The 24,547-nt window shown below is 43.0% G+C and overlaps 1 protein-coding gene across 1 annotated transcript in view; it reads left to right on the top strand.

Annotated features, from left to right (window-relative positions):
* Positions 1 to 5,134: 5,134 nt before the first annotated feature.
* Positions 5,135 to 24,547, top strand: part of LOC124615959 (cytochrome P450 6k1-like) — an 83,424-nt gene continuing 64,011 nt past the window's right edge. Inside the window, exons 1-2 of the mRNA XM_047144162.1 lie at positions 5,135 to 5,234; positions 22,594 to 22,854. Of these exons, the coding sequence (XP_047000118.1) occupies positions 22,635 to 22,854 (220 nt within the window). The 5' untranslated portion in view covers positions 5,135 to 5,234; positions 22,594 to 22,634. The remainder of the gene's footprint in view (positions 5,235 to 22,593; positions 22,855 to 24,547) is intronic.

The following is a 24,547-nucleotide window of genomic DNA, read 5'->3' as shown; positions in this document are numbered from 1 at the left end:
TCGGTGACCGATGGATTGGTAGAGGCGGACCAATTCCATGGCCTCCACGCTCTCCTGACCTCAACCCTCTTGACTTTCTTTTATAGTGGCATTTGAAAGCTCTTGTCTACGCAACCCCAGTACCAAATGTAGAGAGCTGGCCGAAGTGGCCGAGCGGTTCTAGGCGCTTCAGTCTGGAATCGCGCGACCGCTACGGTCGCAGGTTCGAATCCTGCCTCGGGCGTGGATGTGTGTGTCGTTCTTAGGTTAGTTAGGTTTAAGTAGTTCTAAGTTCTAGGGGACTGATGATCTCAGATGTTGAGTCCCACAGTGCTCAGAGCCATTTGAACCATTTGAACCAAATGTAGAGACTCTTCATGCTCGTATTGTGGACGGCTGTGATACAGTACGCCATTCTCCAGGACTGCATCAGCGCATCAGGGATTCCATGCGACGGAGGGTGGATGCATGTATTCTCGCTAACGGAGGACACTTTGAACATTTCCTGTAACAAAGTGTTTGAAGTCACGCTGGTACGTTCTGTTGCTGTGTGTTTCCATTCCATGATTAATGTGATTTGAAGAGAAGTAATAAAATGAGCTCTAACATGGAAAGTAAGCGTTTCCGGACACATGTCCACATAACATATTTTCTTTCTTTGTGTGCGAGGAATGTTTCCTGAAAGTTTGGCCGTACCTTTTTGTAACACCCTATATATATATATATATATATATATATATATATATACTGACACACACACACACACACACACACACATACAAAATTCCTGGCAGACATCCTTTTCCATTACAGGAAAACACCTTGAAACCAAATCCAGGACGTCACAAGTAAGGCTCATCATACAGAACTTTGAACTACCGATTGTCTAAAGCAAGGATGGTTGTGGAAAAGACATTCGGTATTATGGCCTCAGTTTTGTGTGTCTCCGGAAAACCGATATTGCTGCAAACCTGAGAAGCCACGAACTGTCACTGTGACAACCCTGATCTTCCATAATTTCTTAAGGGGAAATGCCGAGTCAGTGAGCTGTTACAAACCACAAGGAAACTCCGATTCTGATTGTCCACACACGGGTGAAGTGATCTCAGGGGCACACAGACGAGGTGCTGTTGCATCGTGATAACTGCACTCCCAAATATACCACAGAGAACGCAAAGAAATTTGTGATGAATATGAAATTATTTTCAAGCACAGAAGGAGCTGTACCATGGCAAAAAATTGACACTCTTTGAGGCAGAGGTGGATCTGTGTAGAAGGGCGGTGTCGATAGTGAATTGTTGTTCAGTACAAAATACTAACAAACATAAGCAACACTCCGTCTGAGCAGGCCTTGGAAGGCCCACCGGTACCGACCGGCCGCCGTATCATCCTCAACCCACAGGCGTCACTGGATGCGGATATTGAGGGGCATGTGGTCAGTACACCGCTCTCCCGGCCGTATGTCAGTTTCCGAGACCTGAGCCGCAACTTCTCAATCAAGTACCTCCTCAGTTTGCCTCACAAGGGCTGAGTGCACCCCACTTGCCAACAGCGCTGGTCACCCATCCAAGTGCTACCACAGCCCGACAGCGCTTAACGTCGGTAATATGACGGGAACTGCGTTACCACTGCGGGCAAACATAAGCAATCATAACCTTATTTACCTGTTTCGATTGTGTCTCTTGTTTCGTTTGGTTCCTGAATATAATGCAGGAGCAGTAAACAAATGAAACCAAACGCCTTTGGTTTATACAAAGATTTTAAACTACATCCACATTGTGAATTTTAAAATTTTCCCGGCGAATTGACTGTTCAAAAAAATTTCGGGCTTGCAGCCGGTCGTCGTTCAATACTTCGCACGATATTTCAACTGGGCACCTGCCAGTAATCTTCAGGTAAGCCGTCGCAGACGGGCGAAAACGTTTTTTTTTCCTTTATTGTATTTCGATTATTCCCCCCGAAGGGTGCAGGCTGGCAGCAGCTTATTACGCTGCTCTGCAGCCTACAGACTTTTTAAAATGTAAGGAGAAGTTAAGAAACAATAAAAGCAGGCGATAAAACGGGGACTTAAATTGTTAAACGGCGGAAAATTGGGGAAAGTTAAAACATAAGGCAAAGGGTTGGCAAAGCGAGTAAAAATACACAGGATGCAGACAGGTAACATAGTAGACAGACAATTAAAAGCATGGCGACAGTCTGGCTTCTGTTCGCAAGAGATGTAAGATCACACCCAGCGACAGTATGATGGCCATTCGCAACACTTCGGGAAAGACACACAACACTGAACACTCACTGTAAACACTGCACTAAAATGTCGGCATAAAGAGGACGCACCATAGCCTAGGGCAGATGGGGGGGGGGGGGGGTGGACCTAGACAGATGGGGGGGAAAACAAGGAGGGAGGAGAGGAAAAACGAAAGGGGGGGAACCAAAGGAGGGAGAGGACCCATAAGGGGGGGAGAGGGAGGAGCAGGGCAGACGCGAGAGAGAATGGGAAAAGGCAGAGGAAGGAAATGCAAAAGGACTTGGGGGAGAGAAGGGGGGCAGAGAGAGGGTAGGTGGGGAAAAAAGAGGATGGAAGGGGGGAGAGGGAGCCCAGGAAAAGGATGGAGGAAAGGATGGGGGTGAGGATCAGAGTTGATACGAGGGATAAATGGAGGGAGAGAGGGCATCATCTGGGAGGGGGAGTTGATGGAAGCCACCTTGGGAAAGGAGATGAAGGATGTAGAGATGGAGGGTAGGGGGGACACATCATTGAAGACGTGGCAGGGGGCGGGGATGGGAGAGGAGAGGAGCAACCAGGGGGTGAGGGGGATCAAGGCGGCGGGAGGTGTAGAGTATGCGGATATGTTCGAGGAATAGGAGCAGATGGGGGAAAGGAATGAGGTCATAGAGGATCCGCGTGGGGGACAGGAGGCGTATGCGGAAGGCGAGGCGGAGCGCACGACGCTCAAGGATCTGGAGGGACTTATAGAATTTGGGGGGGGGGGGGGCGAAAACGTCCCTGTTCCGCAATATATAGCGTACTGTTAGCGTACTGTAACTATTCTGCACATGCGTCGAAAACTTGGTAGATGAACCACACTGCCCGCCGGCAGCGCCCTCGCTGGTGGGATAGCAGAACTCAGTCGCCCTCTGCGTTGCTGTTTGCCGCGGCCGTCGACGCACTCTGTCGTCTTAGATTAGAGCAAATCGTGGAGATGATGGGATTCCATGCACTGTCCAGCTGGTAGCCGCTGTCGTGGCTTAACAGATTTTCCGCCAGTCGTATTTCTACGGATTCTTTAATAATGGAGTCCGAGAAAGACGTTGCTGTGGACAAAATCATTGTTTTCTCATACTTCATTGAATGTCCAGTAGAAATACAATGTTCAGCAATAGCGGACTTGCTTCGCTCCAAAAGGCGGGTGTAACGTTGATGTTCAGTGCAGCGTTCTTTCACGGTGCGTGTGGTTTGACCTATGTAAGCCATACCACATTGGCAATGTATCTTGTAAATTCCGGCCTTTCGTAGTAACAGATTGTCCTTAACTGATCCCACAAGGTCCGCAATCTTCTATGGTGGGCGGAAAACCACTTTTACCTGAAATTTTCGGAGGATTCTTGCTATTTTAAACGAAGTGTTGCCAACGAAAGGAAGAGAAGCTAAAGATTGTTCCGGCATGTTCTCCTCTTTGTTCACTTAGTTTTAACTGTTAGTGCCCTGTTAATCTGCCGGATGGAATACCCATTTTCGCTCAACTGTCTTTAGAAGGGCGAGTTCTTGAGGTAAGCTATCTAGATCTGAGACAGTATGAGCTCTATGAACAAGTGTTTTAAGCAAACTCATGGTTTGCCATGGGTGATGGTAACTCGATGCTTGCAGGTACAAATCAGTATGAGTGGGTTTGCAGTAAACTGAATGCCCTAGAGAACCATCATTCTTCCTTCGAACCAGGACATCCAAGAAAGGCAAACAACCATCTTTCTCTATTTCCATGGTGAACCGGATGTTGCTATGAATGGAGTTGAGGTGATGTAGAAACTCCATTAATTTATCTTCTCCATGAGGCAACCCTATGAAAGTGTCATCCATATACCTCCAAAAAACTGTTGGTTTCAGGGCAGCTGATTCAAGCGCTCTCTCCTCAAAATTCTCCATAAAATGGTTGGCCACTATAGGAGACAGGGGGCTACCCATGGCGACACAGTCAGTCTGTTCAAAATAGTTGAGGAAAGAGCGTGCCTGAACAAAGCAGTGATATCAACAGGAAACATGTTACCAATCAGTGTCAAAGAACCTGCAAGAGGAACTTTTGTAAAAAGTGAGACCACATCAAAACTTACTAGAAGGTCTACACTGCTAAGACGAAGAACCCCCAGTCTATTGATAAAATCAGCTGAGTTTCGTATGTGATGTGAGTACATTTTTTGCACTCCTTAATCTCTGTTTTCTCATAGTTGAACTGAGCCATGACATACGTCAGTTTTTCCCCCTCGTTTTATCTTTTTAGAAATACCTGCTTCATTTTAGGTTTTATAACTGTCTCTCTGAATTTTCCAGAGGTACTCTTCTATCTCACAGACGGTAACAAGTTCGTACATCTCATGTCTTCTCCACTCCATTTTTGAAACGTAACGCACAACGCACTGCAAGTCAACACGGAACGCCACACGAAGTAAGACAAAGCATAAATACTAGCGCTCTTTAACGGCGTTTAGTGGTAGCAGACCAGAAACAATGTTCCTTTGATCTCTAGCGACACTTGGGACACCTCTTTTGTGTCAAACTTAGTGTAAACTCGCCTTTTACTGCATGACTTATTTCATTTTATACTTTCTTTTCCTAGCTATACTAGTATACAGATGAGATTTTTGTGTATCCATGACATGAATTAAATTGCTGCAGAACTTTACGGAACCATATAATACGTCTCACGTACGAAATATGCGGCTCTGACAGTAATGCTGGATATGCTTACCAAGAGAGATTTCCAGACCCGATGTTAGGCTGTCGAGCTTTCGGTCCAGCTGGATGTCCGCCAAAGGTGAAGTACGGGACGGAGCAGTCACTGTCCCCTCTACCGCCTCCCTCCCCCTCTTTCCACTTCCTTTGCAGATAATTACACGAGAAAACAGATGAGTCAGTCTCGAATGCAGTTATCTCCGCTGCTATATAACTGGTACTTACCTCAGCGTGCCATTCATTGCCAGCGGACTCCTGCCTGCAAACACGGGAGCTCTCGTGCTAAATCGGTTGGCGTCTGGCGACTGAGGTGAGTCACATTTCCATCTGCTCTGTGCTTTGTATCAATGTTGTTTGTTTATTATGAATGGATGCGGAAGTGATGCTTGTGATTTTGTTCTTAACTCGTGAAAATTACAGCTTGATTTCCTCCATTATGGTTTAAAGGTTTATGCCAATGACATCCAATAACCTGTTAGAAAATTCACGAGAAAACCGTTTCGTTTAAACAAACATAACAATTCAACCCGTATTATGACTTTATTGTCAGATACTTTTTCGTATACGTAATTAATATTCACGTTATGATAAATACCAGCTACTACGAAATTTTCCATAAGTACCGACCAAGGGCACTGTATATAACTGTTTATATATTAGGTTTGATTTCATGTGGAAGCAGATGTGCCCAAGAACTGTATTTATTTGAAAAAGTAAAGAGTACAGCAATCAGTCGCAAATACAATAGAATATTTGTGGCTGTTGTACTCTTTAGGGTTTTAGGATGCTGTACATAGCAGACGTCACAATATTTTAGGGAAAATCTGGCTCTTTCAATAATTAAAAATTACAGGGCGACGGTTATGTAAGATATTATGAAATTATTTGCGTTACTTTATGTAGACAAAATTTAATAGAGATTCCACATGTTTTTCTTTAAATTACGTCTGCTGTTGTGTACTACAGTCATATTCTTGGTGAATTAAGACATCAACATCTGGCGCTATACTAAGTGTAGTGGTGGTTGTTCTAGTAGTAGTAGTGCCTTAGGAAACGTGATCTCTATTATTACAGCAAATAAACAACATCGTTTGGATCACAACTTCTTATTACTGATTACGATTTGTAAATAAACTGCACTTTGCGCCCAGAAACCTAAATATGTTATATACTGCAGGCTGAAACCGATAATCGTTGGCAAAAAGTTGTAATCCAGACATTATTTAGTTGTAGTAGTTACTTATTCGTCCATGGAATATTTTACAATTATGTACGATGTGTTAGCTTGTTACAAGGAAAATGCGAGTCATAGAGGCAGACATATCAGTATACACAAATGTTTTGATGAGGAGAGGAGGCGGCCTTCTTGGAGGAACCATCCTTGCATATGACTGAAATGAGTTATGAAAACCACGGAAAACCTCAATCAGAATGGCTGGACAGAGTGCGAGTCTCCATCTTCAGGAATGTGGCACCAATGTCTTAACAAGTGCACCACCCTATTTGGTTGTACCTAAAGCCCAATTCTCTTATATCTATACATACAAAGGATAGGTTAACTAAAAATAATAACATACTGTTCATTTAATGTACCCATATTGCACATGCCTTACACATTACAGTTCCATCTCTCTCAAAAACTAAGTCAGCATCCCCTCATCTACCATGTTATTATTATCATTATTATAATTTACTCCCATTCAGTTATCTAAGTAGTTTTTAATAATCTAGTATGCATTATTTACAGGGTACACTACAATGGTGTAAAAGTCTTAAGGACGAAATGGTAATAAAAAAATAAATCTCAAACTGATGATAATTCACGATTATTTCGTTCAATTGCAGCAGGATCATTAGGTGATACTAAATACTGTACAAAGGAAGAAGTTAAGGATATCCAATATACGTTGTGTCACATAGATTAGCAAACGGAGACGGCATCATCGTTCATAGTCACAGAATCCAACCCCATGTAGAGGGCAGTGCATGGCATGAGGCACTATGTCAAAAAGAACAGTAGGTAGCGTAATAAATATGGCTATATGGCTAAAATCTAATAGAAAAAGTATAAAATAAGGTTCCATCAGTGGAACGTCTATCTGGGAAACGTTACCCATAAACTAGCCCCATTACTACAAAGGTGAAAGCCTCAGAAGCAAAGAGTTATGCAAGATTAAAAATCAGTAAGCGAGAAGATAATTAAGCTGCATCCATGTTCATGCATGAAGGCAGATGAAGGACGAAAGGTTCTTAAAAGCCTTACAAGGTTATAAGTCTTATTTTAGAATCTCACCAATAAGAAACTAGTGAGAATCGAGAAGGAACATATCAGATAGTAGTAGACCCGGTTTGTAATAGCAAGAGACCAGATTAATAAATCACCCAACATAAATACAACAATGCACGAAACTTACATATACTGGAGCTCGTTGCCACGAGGGTAAAGCCATGGACACGATCCGATGTATACTAAACTGGCGGGGATCCCCATACGAAAGTGTGATGTGCCATTTCCAACTAACATAGCTCGATGAGCTTGAACCATACATAGAAAGAACTACTACAGTACAGTACAAAAAGTATCTGATAGAAATGCGCAGTGAGATGAACAGTAATGATACTTTCATTCAAAGACAATAATTATACTGGTGTGATCGCGATACAAGATGGTCCCCAGGACATTACGAAAGATGGGACGTGGTTCTCAGTACAGTGTGTGATGAGCACGGACGACAATGCGTGCCCTGCAGTGAGCTCTTATGCTACCTGCAAGGTTGATAACGAAAATGTTCAAATGTGTGTGAAATCTTATGGGACTTAACTGCTAGGGTCATCAGTCCCTAAGCTTACACACTACTTAACCTAAATTATCCTATGGACAACCACAGACACCCATGCCCGAGGGAGGACTCGAACCTCCGCCTCAGCCACACACCCCACGACTGCAACGCCGTAGACCGCTCGGCTAATCCCGCGCGGCGTTGATAACGAGTTCTTGTGGCATGGCGCCTCATTCGTCCACCAGCACGGTTGAATACTGCTATATGGTTCATGGTGTCATGCTGCAATACGTTTCCCAAACGCACCCCAAACATGCCAGATGGGATATAAGTCGGGAGAACGGGGAAGCCAGTCCATTAGCTGAATGTCCTCTCGTTCCAGGAGCTCCTCCATGCGCACTACGGTCGCGCACCATCATCCATAAAAATAGGGCCGAATTCACACCTGAAGGATCGCACATGGGAAGGATCGCAATAACATTGGCTGGTGAGTATATCGTGCTGAAAGATTTGGTCCGTGTACCAATGCCACATTATGCCTCTACACATCATAACACCTGGAACACCAAAACGATAACGTCCAACAACGTTTCTGGGTGCCTTACGTGCTCCCACCTCTCGCCATATGAGTGTACTCTTGCCGCATGAATGTCAACAATGTCGAACATGATCAGATGGTTCAAATGGCTCTGAGCACTATGGGACTTAACATCTATGGTCATCAGTCCCCTAAAACTTAGAACTACTTAAACCTAACTAACATAAGGACAGCACACAACACCCAGTCATCACGAGGCAGAGAAAATCCCCAACCTCGCCGGGAATCGAACCCGGGAATCCGGGCGTGGGAAGCGAGAACGCTACCGCACGACCACGAGCTGCGGACCGAATATGATCGTTTCGGTGCTCCACGTGTTATGTTGTGCGAGGAATTATGTTGTCTGGGTGTATGAACCTCCAAATCTTTGACCACAGTACTCTCACCAGTCAACGTCAGACTGCGCAGGTGGAGGACCTCTTGGAACGGGAGGATATTCGGCGAATGGATTTGCCCTGCCCGTCCCCTCCGACTTAAATCCCATCGGGAACGTTTGGAGTGCGTTGGGGATGCGTATTGCAGCAGGTCCACATGCACCAACGACCATCCAGCAGTCGTCAACATTGCTGGTGGAGGAACAGGACACCGTGCCAGAACAACTCGTTACCAGTCTTATGGCCACGGTGGGACATGTCGCAGAACATGCATTTCCGTCGGTGGTGGTCACGCTATTTATGAAGAACCACATTCAATCTTTTGTAAAGTCCAGGGGACCGTCATGAAAGGTAATGTCTGCGAATAAAATTATCATTTCTGTTCGTCTCACTGCATATTTCTTTCAGTTACCTTCTATGGTATAGTGTAGCAGTTTTTTCTTTGTATGGTTAAAGTTTTTTCGATCTATGTTATTTGGCGGTAACACATCACGCGAAGTGCGCGGCTCGTGGTCTTGCGGTAGCGTTCTCGCTTCCCGCGCACGGGGTCCCGAGTTCGGTTCCCGGCGGGTCAGGGATTTTTTCTGCCTCGAGATGACTGGGTGTTGTGTGTCTTTCATCATCATTTCATCCTCATTCACTCGCAAGTCTCCGTAGTGGCGTTAAAGAACTTGTGGAGCGGCGGCCGGGCCCCCAGTGCCATTATCATTATTGTTTATCATGCGAAAGCTGCTTTCCTCCTTGAGTCTTGGACACGAGTGTACAACAACCTTTTCAAATAAATGTACTTTAGTCACCTCTTTCATTTTGTTTGGCAAATTATATTACAATTGCTATCCCTGATAGAAATTAGAAATAATCTAACACGCTACGCAATAAGTTGTTGTGCAGTGCACTAGCGAAACTTCGAGTGTTTATCATTGCAGCATCGCAACGGCATAACGTATGTGACAGAAGGTTTCCGTTTTTGAATTATCCACGACAGGAACAATCATTTTCAACAACTTGTGTGACGTGTTGCTGGCCACATTCAGCACGGGAGTATGAAGTTAGAAGCGGCTTTGCACATTAGTAACAGTGCGAAGTCTGCATTGACACCGTGTGTTCTTTGAGGCATTCCAGATTTCGTAACCGAACACTACTGACGCACTAATGGCAGCCTGTTGTATAAACAAACCGCTTCCATCGTCCACTGTTTCCAAGAAGAAGCTCTTTGACGAGTTTGACACACAAGCAACCAGTGGGTGATTTAAATAGGCTTCATTGAGTCTAACAAATCCCATAAAGGATATTAGTTTATTTATAGATACCCAAGTAGGTCATTCCTAAAAAGTAATAAGTATCTGTGGAGGGAATATGCTCCTATTCCTCAAACATAAAATATAATGAATCGAGACTTTCTACCATCTGATTACCCTCCAATCAGAGGCTGTTGCACGTAGCGACCGTTATATTGACTTGTAAATAATAGATTTCAGCTATTAGTCGTCCTTTGGAATTTTTATTGGCAGATCTAGCTGCCAATAAAAATTCCAAAGGACGACTGATAGCTGAAATCGAAAATAATACCATCTGTTGCATTAACATTCTAAATTTTCTAGTTCTCCAAATACGAGTATGCCAGTGTTTAAAATTACTTTCAAACCGCAGACATTTCTACTCGTCAATAAGTAACATCTCTTATTCTGTGTATTCCTTAATTATTTGACAAAAATGTAGCAATCTGTCAGATCCTTAGACCTGTATGAAATTGTCGGTTTTTGTCGAGCGAGGTGTCGCTGAGGTAACACACAGGATTCGCACGGGGGAGTACAGCGGTTCAAATCCCCATCTTGTAGCGTCTCTAAAACGATAAGAAAAATGCTGGGATGGTTTCCTTGAGAAGGATGATAGGATGTTAAAACCTAATATTAGTTTTGTTTATCAACTTTTTTTGCAAGGTCGATATTTTATTTTAATTTATTTAATCCTTTAGGTATAACCAATATTTAGATCAGTAAACTTATATAAGTGGCCCTCATTATCTTATGCCGGCCGCGGTGGTCTAGCGGTTCTAGGCGCTCAGTCCGGAACCGCGGGACTGCTACTGTCGCAGGTTCGAATCCTGCCTCGGGCATGGATGTGTGTGATGTCCTTAGGTTAGTTAGGTTTAAGTAGTTCTAAGTTCTAGGGGACTGATGACCATAGATGTTAAGTCCCATAGTGCTCAGAGCCATTTGAACTATTTGAATCATTATCTTATGTTGCTCATAACTCTCAGAGCAATCTCGATCTAGGCCTACGAAAAGATCAAGCTCATAGCCAGTTAGGATGCTGATCACGTGCCAGCAAAGACCTACTATTCGTTCTGTCGTTTAGAAGTGACACAACGTGCATTTAGATCAAAGTTCATAGTGTAGCGTACGGTGTTGGACAAAGGCATAGGAGTACCGTGAGAAATGCATGCTTGAACATAAACACAGATGCCATCAAAGCCTGTTGTATTTGACCACCAACGGCTCCTGTGGAACTTCGTCAATACTTTGCAAGTGTCAGTCCCGGTCAGAACAGTGTTCTGTATAGCTCTGAGCGCATTACGCCGGAGTTATGTGAATTCGAAAGTGGGAAAAATGTTCGTGCTCGTATGGTGATTGCTTCCGTTACATCTACATCTGCATCATACTCTGTAAGCCACCTAATGGTGTGTGGCGCAGGGTACTTTTGGTACCACTAAGTGATCCCCGGCTGCCCTGTTGGCGCGTGAGGAGTATGCTTGTCGGAGACGTATGTGGTGGGAAATAATACGTTGCTCTACTCTTCCCTGAATGTGTTCTCTCGAAATTTCAACAGTAAACCTCTCCGTGATGCACAACGCCTCTCTTGTAACGTTTGCCAACGGAGTTTATTGAGCATCGCCGTAACGCTCTCGCGCCGACTCAACGGTCCTGTGGCGAAATGCGCCGCTCTTCGTTGGATTTCTCTATGTCTTCTATTAGTCCTACCTGGTAAGCGCCTTAGAAACCACTTCCTTCGTGGATGAGTTACATTTCCTTAACATTCTACTTATGAATCTCAGTCTGGCACCTGCTTTTACTATTATTTGTTTTATATGGTCATTCCACTTACGGTCGCTTTGGATACTTACTCCTAGATATTTTATGGTAGATACTGTTTCCAGGAGTTTCTCATCGATAATGTATTTGTACAGTAGTAGCTTTCTTTTCCTACGTATGCGCATTACGTCACATTCATTTACGTTTACGATTCACTGGCAGAATCTACGCCATGCAGGTCAGCCTGCGAATCGATACTGTCTTCTGGCACTGTTACTTTGCTGTAGACAACCGCATCATCCTCGTACGTCTTACAGAGCATCCCACACTTTCTATTATATCATTTATGTACAATGGAAACAATAACGGCCCTATCACTCTTCGTTGCGGTACTCCGGAAATTACCTTCACCTCTGCCGATTTTATTCCGTTAAGAGCGACGTGTTGAGTTCTATGCCAAGGGAGTCTTGAATCCAGTCGCAGATCTGGTCCGATAGCCGACAAGCTCGTCTGTTTTTCACTAAACATCAGTGCGGGACGATACCAAGGTAGCCGAAATGTTTGGTGTCTCAAGATACACTGTATCAAAGGTTTATGCCGAATACGGGAAAAGCGGGAAGACGTCACCGCTAGGTCACAATGCGGAAGAATGTGTGTGTTGAGATTGAAAAGTACTGTGAGGAAAAGTAAGAGAACTACAGCTGGAAAAGTCACTGCAGAACTGAATGTTCCACTCGCGAAACCTGTCAGCACCAAAACAACACGAAGGGTGCTCCAGAAGAACAGACTTAAGGATGACCCGCAATTCCAGAACTCACTCAGCCGTGATGCAAACGCTCGTAATAGGAAAATGTAGTGGCAAAGCCATAAAACTGGACTTGAAACAATGGAAGAACGTCATTTGGTCAAATGAGTCTCGTTTCATAACGTTACCAACCTCTGAACGGTACTTCTAAATGGTCATTGGACCCCACTCGCTAAATCATTACACTCTAATAACCGAATGAAATATTGCAATGTGTTCAGAGAAAAGTAACTTTTTTTTAAGGACTTCATTTTTTCGTTTGACTTATGCTTTACTTAAATATGATCACAAAAGTTTATACATCCATACACACCGTACTCTATGAGAGGTCTTGTTGCAGATTTAGTCATGTATAAAAGGAGTTTGTACTACGAAAGACTGCTTTCTAGATAGTGAAAGTGATACGAACCCAGGCTGAAAAATGAAAGGGACGTGTTAAGGCGAGTTTTCACACGATTGGCATGTCATTGAAGGAACTCGTTTCACCGCCCTTCAGAATTTCGTTGGTTTTCTTCAGCGCAAATTATATATGCGAACTGTGCGGATAAGACAAGCGTCTGATTCAGAAACCATAAATATGATTTAAATTATCCCTGTTGCAGGCCTCACATACGTCGCGGTTTCCTTCCAATCATGCATTCATATATACCAAAACATTTCGTGTTTATTCTAATGCATAGCCTTTTAAAATGCGAAACTCCAGCTTCTGATAAACATATCGAGTTAAGTTCATTAGCTGTGGCGTAAACAGTTCTTTACAGACCACTCTGTATTATGTTTCAGGTATGGAGAAAAGCTGCAACTTTCATTTCGTAGTTCCATATTTCATTGACCATAGATATGAAACGTACGCCACAGTTGTTTAACACCCTTCACTGCTATTTACAAAACCAGTCGCTCGAAAATTTCAAAAATTATTTACGCATCCTCATTTGGAGACCGAAGATTACTTGATTCTGTCGAAGGCATTTATTTTTCTTAACCAGTCAGTGTTTCCTATGCTCGTGCAACAACGACAGAATCTGGTAGTGCAGAAGAGACTTGTTTGGCGACCTGACACTCATCTTTCCCACATCGTCGATCCAACAATCTCTGCAGTACCTGAGACATGGTAACAAGCAAAGTGTGGAAATATGGGACAACAGTGAACAAATACCTGCTGAACTTACAGCTGCTCGCGTTCGTTGCAAAACCGTCGAGTGACTGCTGCAGACAGCCGCAGTTGTCGCGCTTCGCGCGGTAATTGGATTTTACATTGTTTAACGGCTGAGATTACGTCACTACCAACTTTCTAGACGCATTATTCACACTTCTTCTTCTAGCACAAACCCTGAAAGAACCAGTAGATCTTGCTTATTTAAACTGAAACGAATGCCACGTGAATAGATCGAAAACGTAATTTAAACCTAGAGAATTTTCCGATATGGCAGTCTCAAAATGGTTCAAATGGCTCTGAGCACTATGGGACTTAACTTCTGAGGTCACCAGTCCCCTAGAACTTAGAACTACTTAAACCTAACTAACCTAAGGACATCACACACATCCATGCCCGAGGCAGGATTCGAACCTGCGACCGTAGCGGTCGCGCTGTTCCAGACTGTAGCCCCTAGAACCGCTCGCTCACACCGGCCGGCGATATGGCAGTCTCGTCGATAGCTATCTAATCACAAAGTCATATTTTTTAAAGAGAAACATTTTTCGAATTTAGCACGTTAATTCGTTGCAAGCGTGAGTTCATTTTTCTAGAAGTTCTTTTAAAAAGATCCGGGTAAGTGCGAGTAGGATTTCCGCACCGGGGGTTCCGTTCGGACTTAATTATGTACAGTGATAGTTCATCCATCCCGGGAATCGAGATTTAGCATGATTATTGCTCGTTATCGGTATCGACAATGTTAAGATATCAAAATGCGTGACGTAAATAGCAGTATATTTTGTTTGCATTGACATAGAAGTTCAAATTTTTTATATCGCCAACGGACCGAAGACATTAGCACGTGAAATAATTTTCAGATTGATACGCTATGTGGTCAACAGTACCTGGATTCCCCCAAAAAGATACGTTTTTCATATTAAGTGCATTGTGCTGCCACCTACTGCCAGGTACTCCATATCACCGACCTCAGTACTCATTAGACATCCTGAGAGCAGAATGGGTCGCTCCACGGAACTCACAGACTTCGAAGGTGCTCAGGTGATTGGGTGTCACTTGTATCGTACGTCTGTATGTGAGATTTCCACACTCCTATACATCCCTAGGTCCGTTATAACCGGTGTGATAGTGGAGTGGAACCGTGAAGGGACACGTACAGCACAAAAACGTACATGCTGACCTCATCTGTTGACTGATAGAGACCGCCGATATTTGAAGAGGGTCTTAATGTGTAATAGGCAGACATCTATCCAGACCATCACACAGGAATTCCAAACTGCATCAGGATTCACTGCAGGTACTATGACAGTTAGGCGGGAGGTGTGAAAACTTGGATTTCATGGTCGAGCGGCTGCTCATAAGCCACACATCACGCCTGCAAAAGCCAAACTACGCCTCGCTTGGTGTAAGGAGCGTAAAAATTGGACGATTTAATAGTGGAAAAACGTTGTGTGGAGTTACACAATGTGTCGATCCGATGGCAGCGTGTGGGTACGGCGAATGCCCGGTGAACGTCATCTGCCAGCGTGTGTAGTGCTAACAGTAAAATTTGGAGGCAGTGCTGCTATGGTGAGCTCGTGTTTTTTGCCTGGAGCGGTTTGCACCCCTTGTTGTTTTACGTGGCTGTATCACAGCACAGGCCTACGTTGATGTTTTAAGCACCTTCTTGCTTCCCACTGGTGAAGAGCAATTCTGGGATGGCGACTGCATCTTTCAACACGATCGAGCACCTATTCATAATGCACCACCTGTGGAGGAGTCGTTACACGACAATTTTTGAGTCCTTAGACGTATCACGGCACTGCACTGAACAGACATTTGAATGTTGTGCAGTGTTTACAGGTTCCCTAACTCTGACTTCAGAGCATTTTTGCTCAAGCTAGAGAGGGAACTTGATTCTCTTTGTAGGAACTACCAGAAATTAGTTATATATGGTGACTTCAATATAAATTTTGTGTATTATGGTGCAAGAAAAAGGATGTTGGAAGAGCTACTAAGTTCATGGTATCTGATGCAGACTATTTTTTTCCACCTAGGGTGCAGGGGAACAGTAGCACAACCACAGACAATATTTTTATTCTTTCTTTATTAATAGATGGGCAATCTGTCGGTGAAAGGGTGAATGGCTTTTCAAACCATGATGCACAAATTTTAACACTAAAAGGCTGTTGTACTCAAACAAATGTAACATGTAACTAAAAACTATGTAGGAAAGTTAATCCAACAGCGATAGAGTTTTTTTAAACCTTGTCAAGGGACAAGAGTGGCAGGATGTTTATAGCGCTGATAACATAGATCATAGATATAATAATTTTCTTGACACATTTCTCATGCTCTTTGAGAGTGGCTTCCCATTAGAACGTCCTAAACGGGATACTAACAGTAAAAAGCAGCCCAGGTGGCTGACTAGTGGGATAAGGATATCATGTAGAACAAAGCGGGAATTATATCAAATTGTTAGAAGTAGACACAATCAAGCTGCAGTAGCCCATTACAAACATTAATGTAAAATGCTTAAAATTTTATTAGGAAGGCAAAGAGTATATGGTATGCAAATAGAACAGCTAATTAACAGGATAAAATTAAAACCATATGGTCAGTTGTAAAGGAAGTGTCTGGTCAGCAGCGCAAGGTCGACGATATAAAGTCAGTTCGAAGTAAAGAAAAATCTGTTACTGATAAATCAGATATATGTACAGTACTTAATAATCATTTTCTGAGCATTGCTGGTGAATTAAATAAAAATTTAGTTTCTACAGGGAATCATATAATTTTTATGGCAAGTGCCTTTCCGGGATTGATCTCTGAAATACTCCTCTGTGATACAGACAAGGGGGAGACTGAGTCAATAATTAAATCACTGAAGACCAAGGACTCTCATTGTTATATGTAGCTGGTATCTGTACAGACATCATTGGTGATCTTGCAGCTCTCGAAGAATGAAGTTATAATGAATTCTAGACCTTTCGCTGCTTACAGGCGTTGATAAATATCAACGGGGACAGTTGAAAAATGTGTGCACCGATCGGGATTCGAACCATGGACCTCCTGCTTACATGGCATACGCTCTAGCCGACTTTTTTTTTTGTAATCTCATTTTGTTCGTTTTCGACCATTGCATCTGCTCGGGACGGACGTCGCAAGACACACGTTTCAGTTCGTCGTTGATCCATTAACTCAGTTTTTTTTTTATTACAGAGGGCAGCTGACCCTCTGACCGAACACAGTGAGTTACCGTGCCGGCTGATTGAGCCACCGAGGACACAGACAGCAGTGCGACAGCAGGAACTTATCTCTGGCACGCTCCCCGTGAGACGCACACTTCCCAACTTCCTGTCCACACACTACACTTGTAGTGCCCCTGACCACCATATTCATTACTCACGGCAGTCCCCGTTGATATTTTTCAACGCCTGTAAACGTCGAAAGGTCTAGATTTGATTATAACGTCATTCTTCGATAGCTGCAAGATCACCAACGATATCTGTACAGATACCAGCGTCATAGATATAAGGCTTACCGGCCAATGATCGTCCTTAGTGCGGATGCACTCAAAATTACCCGAACTCTTACGGGAATCGGTACATCGACTGGCGCCAGTAATGATATGGTGGGCACGGGCACTACAAATGTAGTGTGTGGACAGAAAGTTGGAAAGTGTGGGTCTCACGGGGAGCGTGCCCTGCAGTCACACTATCGCCTGTGTCCTCTGTGGCTCATTCCGATAGAGCGTCTGCTATATAACCAGGAGGTCGCGGTTTCGAGTTCTGGTCGGGGCGCACATTTTTCGACTGTCCCCGTTTATGTTTATCAACGCCTGTAAGCAGCGAGAGGTCTAGATTTCATTATAACTTCATTCTCTTGGTTATGAAAGAGTGCCTAGCAAAATATTAAAGTACTGTGCTGCACATGTTGGCCCTGTATTCAGCCACGTTTGTAATTTTTCCTTTTGGAATCGTCAGTTCCCTGAACGACTGAAGTACTCAGTAGTAAAGCCGCTTTATAAAAAAGGAGAAAGGACAATTTTAGACCTATTTCTACGCCATCAGTGTTCGCTTACGTTATTGAAAAGGCTGTGTATGTAAGAATAATTGATCATTGTATATCACACGATTTGCTATAAAAGGAACAGTTCAGCTCTAGAAGTCGCTTAACAACTTTTCTCAGTGAGGTGCTGGATGGGTTAAACAAAAGCTATCGAACGCTAGGTAAATTTTTTTAAATTAAGTAAGGCGTTTGATTGTGTTGGTCACAAAATATTGCTCCCAGAAGTTGGACCATTATGGAATACAGGAAGTAGCTCACAATTGGTTCACCTCTTACTTTAACGACATACAGCATAAGGTCATTACTCACAACGTTGAGAATAGTTGTGATGTGCGGTCTGAGTGGGGTACAGTCAAGTGGGGGTGCCCCAGGGATCAGTGTTTGGGCCACTTCTGTTCCTTATTTATAAATATGATATGCCCCCTAGTATTATGGGTAACTCCAAAATATTTCTGTTTGCTGACGACACTAGCTTAGTAGCAACGGATGTTACGTGAAACATTGGCTCAGTTTCAAATAGTGCAGTTCATGACCTAAGTTCATGGCTTGTTGAAAATAAACTAACGCTAAAGTTGTTACAGTTTCTAACACGTAATTTGCTATTTGAACGGTATCTCAAGTGAGTGATTGTTCGACATGAAAATTAGTCTACTTTGCTCATTTTCATTCGCTAATGTCGTATGGTATTATATTTTGGGATAACTCTTCGCATTCTAAAAGGATATTTTTGGTTCAGAAACGGGCGGTTCGGGCAATAAGTGGTGTAAGTTCACGAACCTCTTGTTCACGAGTCTGCGTATTTTGACATTTGCCTCTGAATATATATATATATTCCTTACTGTCATTTCTTGTTAACAATATTAGCTTATTTCTAAGAACAAGCAGCTTTCACTTAGATAATACTCGGCAGAAATCAGACCTCCTTGATATCGGACTTCCTTAACTCTTGCGCAGAAAGATGTGCAGTATACTGCTGCATCCATTTTCAATAAGCTATCACTTGATTCAACAATCTTAGCAGTAATCCACGCGCTTTCAAATCGAAACTAAAGAGTTTCCGCATCGGTCACTCCTATTCTGTTGAGGAGTTCCTTGAAAAATTAAGGTGATTCTTATGTTATATTGTTGACTGCGGTTATTTACGCTCATAAAATTTTTATTTCTCTGTTAATAATTTTATGTTGTAATTTCATGTACTGACACGTTCCATGACCTTGGAGATTTGCTCTTGAATTTGGTCCTACGGAACTTGACGTGTAAATAAATAAAATAAAATAACATCCCTGTAATGGACTGACCTGCATAGAGTCCTGATCTGAAATATATAGAACAGCTTTGGGATGTTTCGGAACGCCGACTTCGTGCCAAACCTGACCGACCGACTTCGTTAGCTGTCCTCAGTGCAGTACTCCGTGAAGAATGGGCTGCCATTCCCCAGGAAAAAATACAATAAATTAAATTTCAACATACAGAATTGGTACCTTTTTGAAATGTTACTAGTGTTACAATAAATTACATTAGGGATAAACCCAGAGAAGAGATTATCAGTCATATTTAAAAAGAATTATTGAGTGATTCTCTGAAAATATACCTCCCTAAATTTTGAGAAAACGCTCTATATTCAGTTCTGCACAAAAAATAGAGCCATACCGACAACTGGTGTAGCATATGAATAGACGTCAGAAAATAGGATAGAACGTTTCGAAATTTTTGATTTACGTGTTGATGGACGCTTGAATTTGAAGAAGCGTGTTACTGAGCTTCTCAGGCAGTTAAATTGAGCTACTTTTGCTCTTGGTATAATTGCTAGTCTTGGAAACAAACGAATCAACCTCGTGACATATTTTGCGTGTTTCTACTCAATAATGTCTCATGGAAGCATTCACTGAGTTAACTCACTACTTAAAAAGAAAGTATTAATTGCGCAAAAGCAAGCAGAAAGACTAATATGTGTTGTTCATCCGCGGGCGTCATTTATGTATCTCTTTAAAGAGTTAAGACATTTTAAAATGCACTGTCGTAAATAATACACCACAAGTTGAGAAGAGCAGTGACATCTGTATCTACAACACTAGAGGAAAAAAATGTTCTTTATTACCCATTACTAATGGTGTCAGTGGCACAGAAAGGGTTTCAATATACAGCAACAAAAATTTTCGCCATTTGCCCAATAACATAAAATTTCTGACAGGCAGCAAGGCAAGTTTTAAATTTAACATAAAATCATTTCTCCTGGACAAGTCCTTCAGTTCCAAGGAATAATTTCTATTTAAAAACTGGTAGCCTGTAACAATAAAATAAAATAAATTATGTAAAATAGAATAAAAGGCTTAGTTTTTAAGAGTGTATTAGCACGAGTACGACTAAAAAAATGATGTTTTCATTAATGTTATGAATCATGTATGGATATCCTATAAACTGACAGTTTCACATAATTTCAATGAAAAAATCGTTTATACGCTCTATACAAGGGAGATGAAATCGGAAGGCAATACCATAGAAATGGAAGAGGAATAGATGAAGATGAGATGGGAGATATGATACTGCGAGAAGAATTTGACGGAGCATAGACCTAGGTCGAAATACGACCCCAGGAGTAGATGACACTCCGCCAGAACTACTGATAGTACGGGAGAGCCAGGCATGACAACACTCTTCCGTCTAGAGTGCAAGATATAAGAGACTGTTGATATACCCTCAGAATTCAATAAGAATATAACGATTTAATAGCAAAGAACCGTAGGTGCTGATAAGTGTGAATGTTACCGAACTGTCAGTTTAATAAGTCATTGTTGCAAAATACTGACACGGATTCTTTACAGAAAAATGGAAAAGTCGTAGAAGCCTAGCTCTGGTTGGATTCCAGAGCAATGAAGGCACACAGGAGGCAGTACTGACCCTGCGACTTCTTCTGGAAGATTGGTTAAGAAAAGGCAAGCCTACGTCTATTGCATTTGTAGACTTACAGAAGACTCTTGATGACGTTTAGTGGAATACATTCTTAAAAATAGTGAAGGTATTAAGGGTAACATACAAGGAGCGAAATACTATTTACAACCTGTACAGAAAACAGATAGCAGTGATACGAGGCGAGGGGGACGAAAAGGAAGCAGTGGTTGAGAAGGAAGTGATACAGGATTGTAACCTTCCCCCGATGTTAATCAGTCTGTACATTGAGCAAGAAGTAAAGGGAATGAAAGCAAAATTTGAAGAATGAATTAAAGGGAGAAGAAATAAAAACTTTGAGGTTTGCTGATGACGTAATTCTGTCAGAGACAGCAAAGGACTTGCTGGAGCAGTTGGATGGAGTGGACAGTGTGTTGAAAGACGAATATGTGATGATCATCAACAAAAGCAAAAAAAGGATAAATAAATGTAGTCGAATTAAGTTAGGTGATGCCGAGGGAATTAGATTAGGAAACGAGACAAAGAAGTAGATGAGTTTTGCTCCTTGGGCATGCGATAACTGATAACAGCCTAAGTAAAGGGAATATAAAATGCAAATGACAATGGCAAGAAAAGAGTTTCTGAGAAAGAGAAATTTGTCAACATAGATTATAGACTCAAGTGTTAGTAAATCTTTTTTGGAAGTATTTGTATGGAGTGTAGCCATGTATAAAAGTGAAACATTTTAGGAAAGAAGAAAATAGAGGCTTTTGAAATGTGGTGCTACAGAAGAATGTTGAAGGTTAGATAGATAGAGCACGTAACTAACGAGGAGGTACTGAACAGAACTGGGGAGGTGTGGTGTGCGTACTGTAAGACCTTCGGTACACACACCATCAGATTATTTGACTTGTCGCTCTAACGAAGTAGGCGAGTGTCAGCAACATGTCTCGTGGTCATATAGTGGCGTGTTTATCTTCTGCCGTTACGTCAGACGATAGAAATGCTACTTGCACGCTTAGACTAGCAGATTGACGGTGGCCAACTTTAAACAGAACTTGATTAATTTTCACACACATTTATTAAAATAATAACAAAGCATAAAAATAAGTTAACTTGGTTCTGGATGCTATTTACAATTGACAATCTGAAGTTCCTTCGGTCTTGGTACGTTAATCTTCTTCTCACATATCTCTGATACTTGACAAAGTGTCTATTCATTTATCTTCATGGCTATGTACAGGAATATGATAATCTTATTAGGCGCAGGCTGTAACTTGACTTTAGACTAATGCAGACTAATGCAGACTGGTACAGACTGGTGCAGACTAATGCTCACTGACTAATCGGAGGTCTGTACACTCATTATAATACATCGCGCGTTCAGGTATCACTGCGCGAGTGTGATCCGCGAGGAGAAAAGGTTATACGTTAGCAGCAATCTCATTGGCTGCATTACATATTAATACGTGGATCAGCGGATGCAGAATTTGGTCCGTCTCTAAGACAGCGCCATCTCATAGCGTGGAGACGGACGAGTGCTGCGCCTGTGCTGTTGTGCTTAGCGGGGCGCGCTCTAGTGGGAAAGTTGTGTACGCGCTGACTACGAGGAACTATGTACACAACAGGAGGAAATAAATTCGTGACGCAACCAGATTTGAAGAAGGTTTCAGTTGATAGGACACACTCTGAGACACCAAAGGGTCACCAAGTTAATACTGGAGAGAAGTTAGCAGATTCAGAAGCATGTAAGTTGCATTAGTTGTTCGGGGATCTAGAGGCTTGCACAGGATAGAGTAGAACGCAGAGCTGCATCAAACTAGTCTTCGGATTGAAGACCACAACAGCAACATGCTCTAAGGGACGTGTAAATAACTAGCAAACATCGTGTTTGCAATACTATGTATTGATAAAAAATCTTGTTCCGCAATTTGCTTTGTCTACATGCGTTATGAAAACCGATAGAGTCTGTACGTTGCACGCATCGTGTGTTTCAGTACTGCTGGCAGCGGGTGGGTAGCGCCGCGCCCGTGACGCAATGGCCGTCTTCCTGGAGTCGTGGTTGGCCGAGCTGGTGGCCGTGGCGCTGGTGGCGCTCACGGCTACCTACCTGTGGTTCGCCAACAGGTTCAAGTACTGGACCCGCAAGGGCGTCTTCCAGGTAGAGCCCCAGTTCCCTTTCGGGAACATTCGAAGGACCTTCCTGGCCCAAAGTCGACTGGAGCTGATAATGAAGGAAGTCTACGATCTACACAAAGGTACTGTATTCCATTACAGCGGCTACATTGTCTTTACATTTCACTTTCATTGCGTAGCCCATAATTTTATACGTGTAGACCAATCTGCATTGTGATGACCTCATCGTGATTGTTGCTGTTGTTATCTTCAATCCAGAGACTGGTTTGATGCAGCTCTCCATGCTACTCTATCCTGTGCAAGCTTCTTCGTCTCCCAGTACCTACTGCAACCTACATCCTTCTGAATCTGTTTAGTTTAGTCACCTCTTGGTCTCCCTCTACGATTTTTACCCTCCACGCTGCCCTCCAATACTAAATTTGTGATCCCTTGATGCCTCAGAACATGTTCTACCAACCAGTCCCTTCTTCTGGTCAAGTTGTGCCACAAACTCCTCTTCTCCCCAATTCTGTTCAATACCTCTACGCCGGCCAGAGTGGCCGAGCGGTTCTAGGCGCTACAGCTGGAACCGCGCGACCGCTACGGTCGCAGGTTCGAATCCTGCTTCAGGCATGGATGTTTGTGATGCCCTTAGGTTAGTTAGGTTTAAGTAATTCTAAGTTCTACGGGACTGATGACCACAGCAGTTTAGTCCCATAGTGCTCAGAGCGATTTTTGAATACCTGTTCATTAGTTATGTGATCTACCCATCCAATCTTCAGGATTCTACTGTAGCACCACATTTCGAAAGCTTCTATTCTCTTGAATGAGATTTTCACTCTGCAGCTGAGTGTGCTCTGATATGAAACTTCCTGGATGATTAAAACTGTGTGCCGGACCGAGACTTGAACTCGGGACCTTTGCCTTTCGCGGGCACGTGCTCTACCAACTGAGCTACCCAAGCACGACTCACGACCCGTCCTCACAGCTTTACTTCTACCAGTACCTCGTCTCCTACCTTCCAAACTTAACAGACGCTCTCTTGCGAACCTTGCAGAACTAGAACTCCTGAAAGAAAGGATATTGCGGAGACATGGCTTAGCCACAACCTGGGGGATGTTTCCAGAATGAGATTTTCACTCTGCAGTGGAGTGTGCGCTGATATGAAACTTCCTGGCAGATTAAAACTGTATGCCGGACCTAGACTCGAACTCGGGACCTTTGCCTTTCGCGGGCAAATGCTCTACCAACTGATTTACCCAAGCACGACTCACGACCCGTCCTCACAGCTTTACTTCTACCAGTACCTTGTCTCCTACCTTCCCCCAGGCTGTGGCTAAGCCATCTCTCCGCAATATCCTTTCTTTCAGGAGTGCTAGTTCTGCAAGGTTCGCAGGAGAGCTTCTGTTAAGTTTGGAAAGTAGGAGACGAGGTACTGGTAGAAGTAAAGCTGTGGGGACGGGTTGTGAGTCGTGCTTGGGTAGCTCAGTTGGTAGAGCACTTGCCCGCGAAAGGCAAAGGTCCCGAGTTCGAGTCTCGGTCCGGCACACAGTTTTAATCTGACAGGAAGCTTCTATTCTCTTCTTGTCTAAACTATTTATCGTCCATGTTTCACTTCCATACATGGCTACACTCCATACAAATACTTTCAGAAACGATTTCCTGACACTTAAATCTATACTCGATGTTAGCAAATTTCTCTTCTTCAGTAACGCTTTCCTTGCCATTGCCAGTCTACAGTTTATATACTCTCTACTTCGACCATCATCAGTTATTTTGATCCCCAAATAGCAAAACTCGTTTACTACTTTAAGTGTCTCATTTCCTAATCTAATT

Source organism: Schistocerca americana, chromosome 5 (assembly GCF_021461395.2).
Source record: "Schistocerca americana isolate TAMUIC-IGC-003095 chromosome 5, iqSchAmer2.1, whole genome shotgun sequence".
NCBI lineage: Eukaryota > Metazoa > Arthropoda > Insecta > Orthoptera > Acrididae > Schistocerca > Schistocerca americana.
Note: the sequence above shows the minus strand (reverse complement) of the source record. Positions and strands in the feature narration are given on the sequence as shown.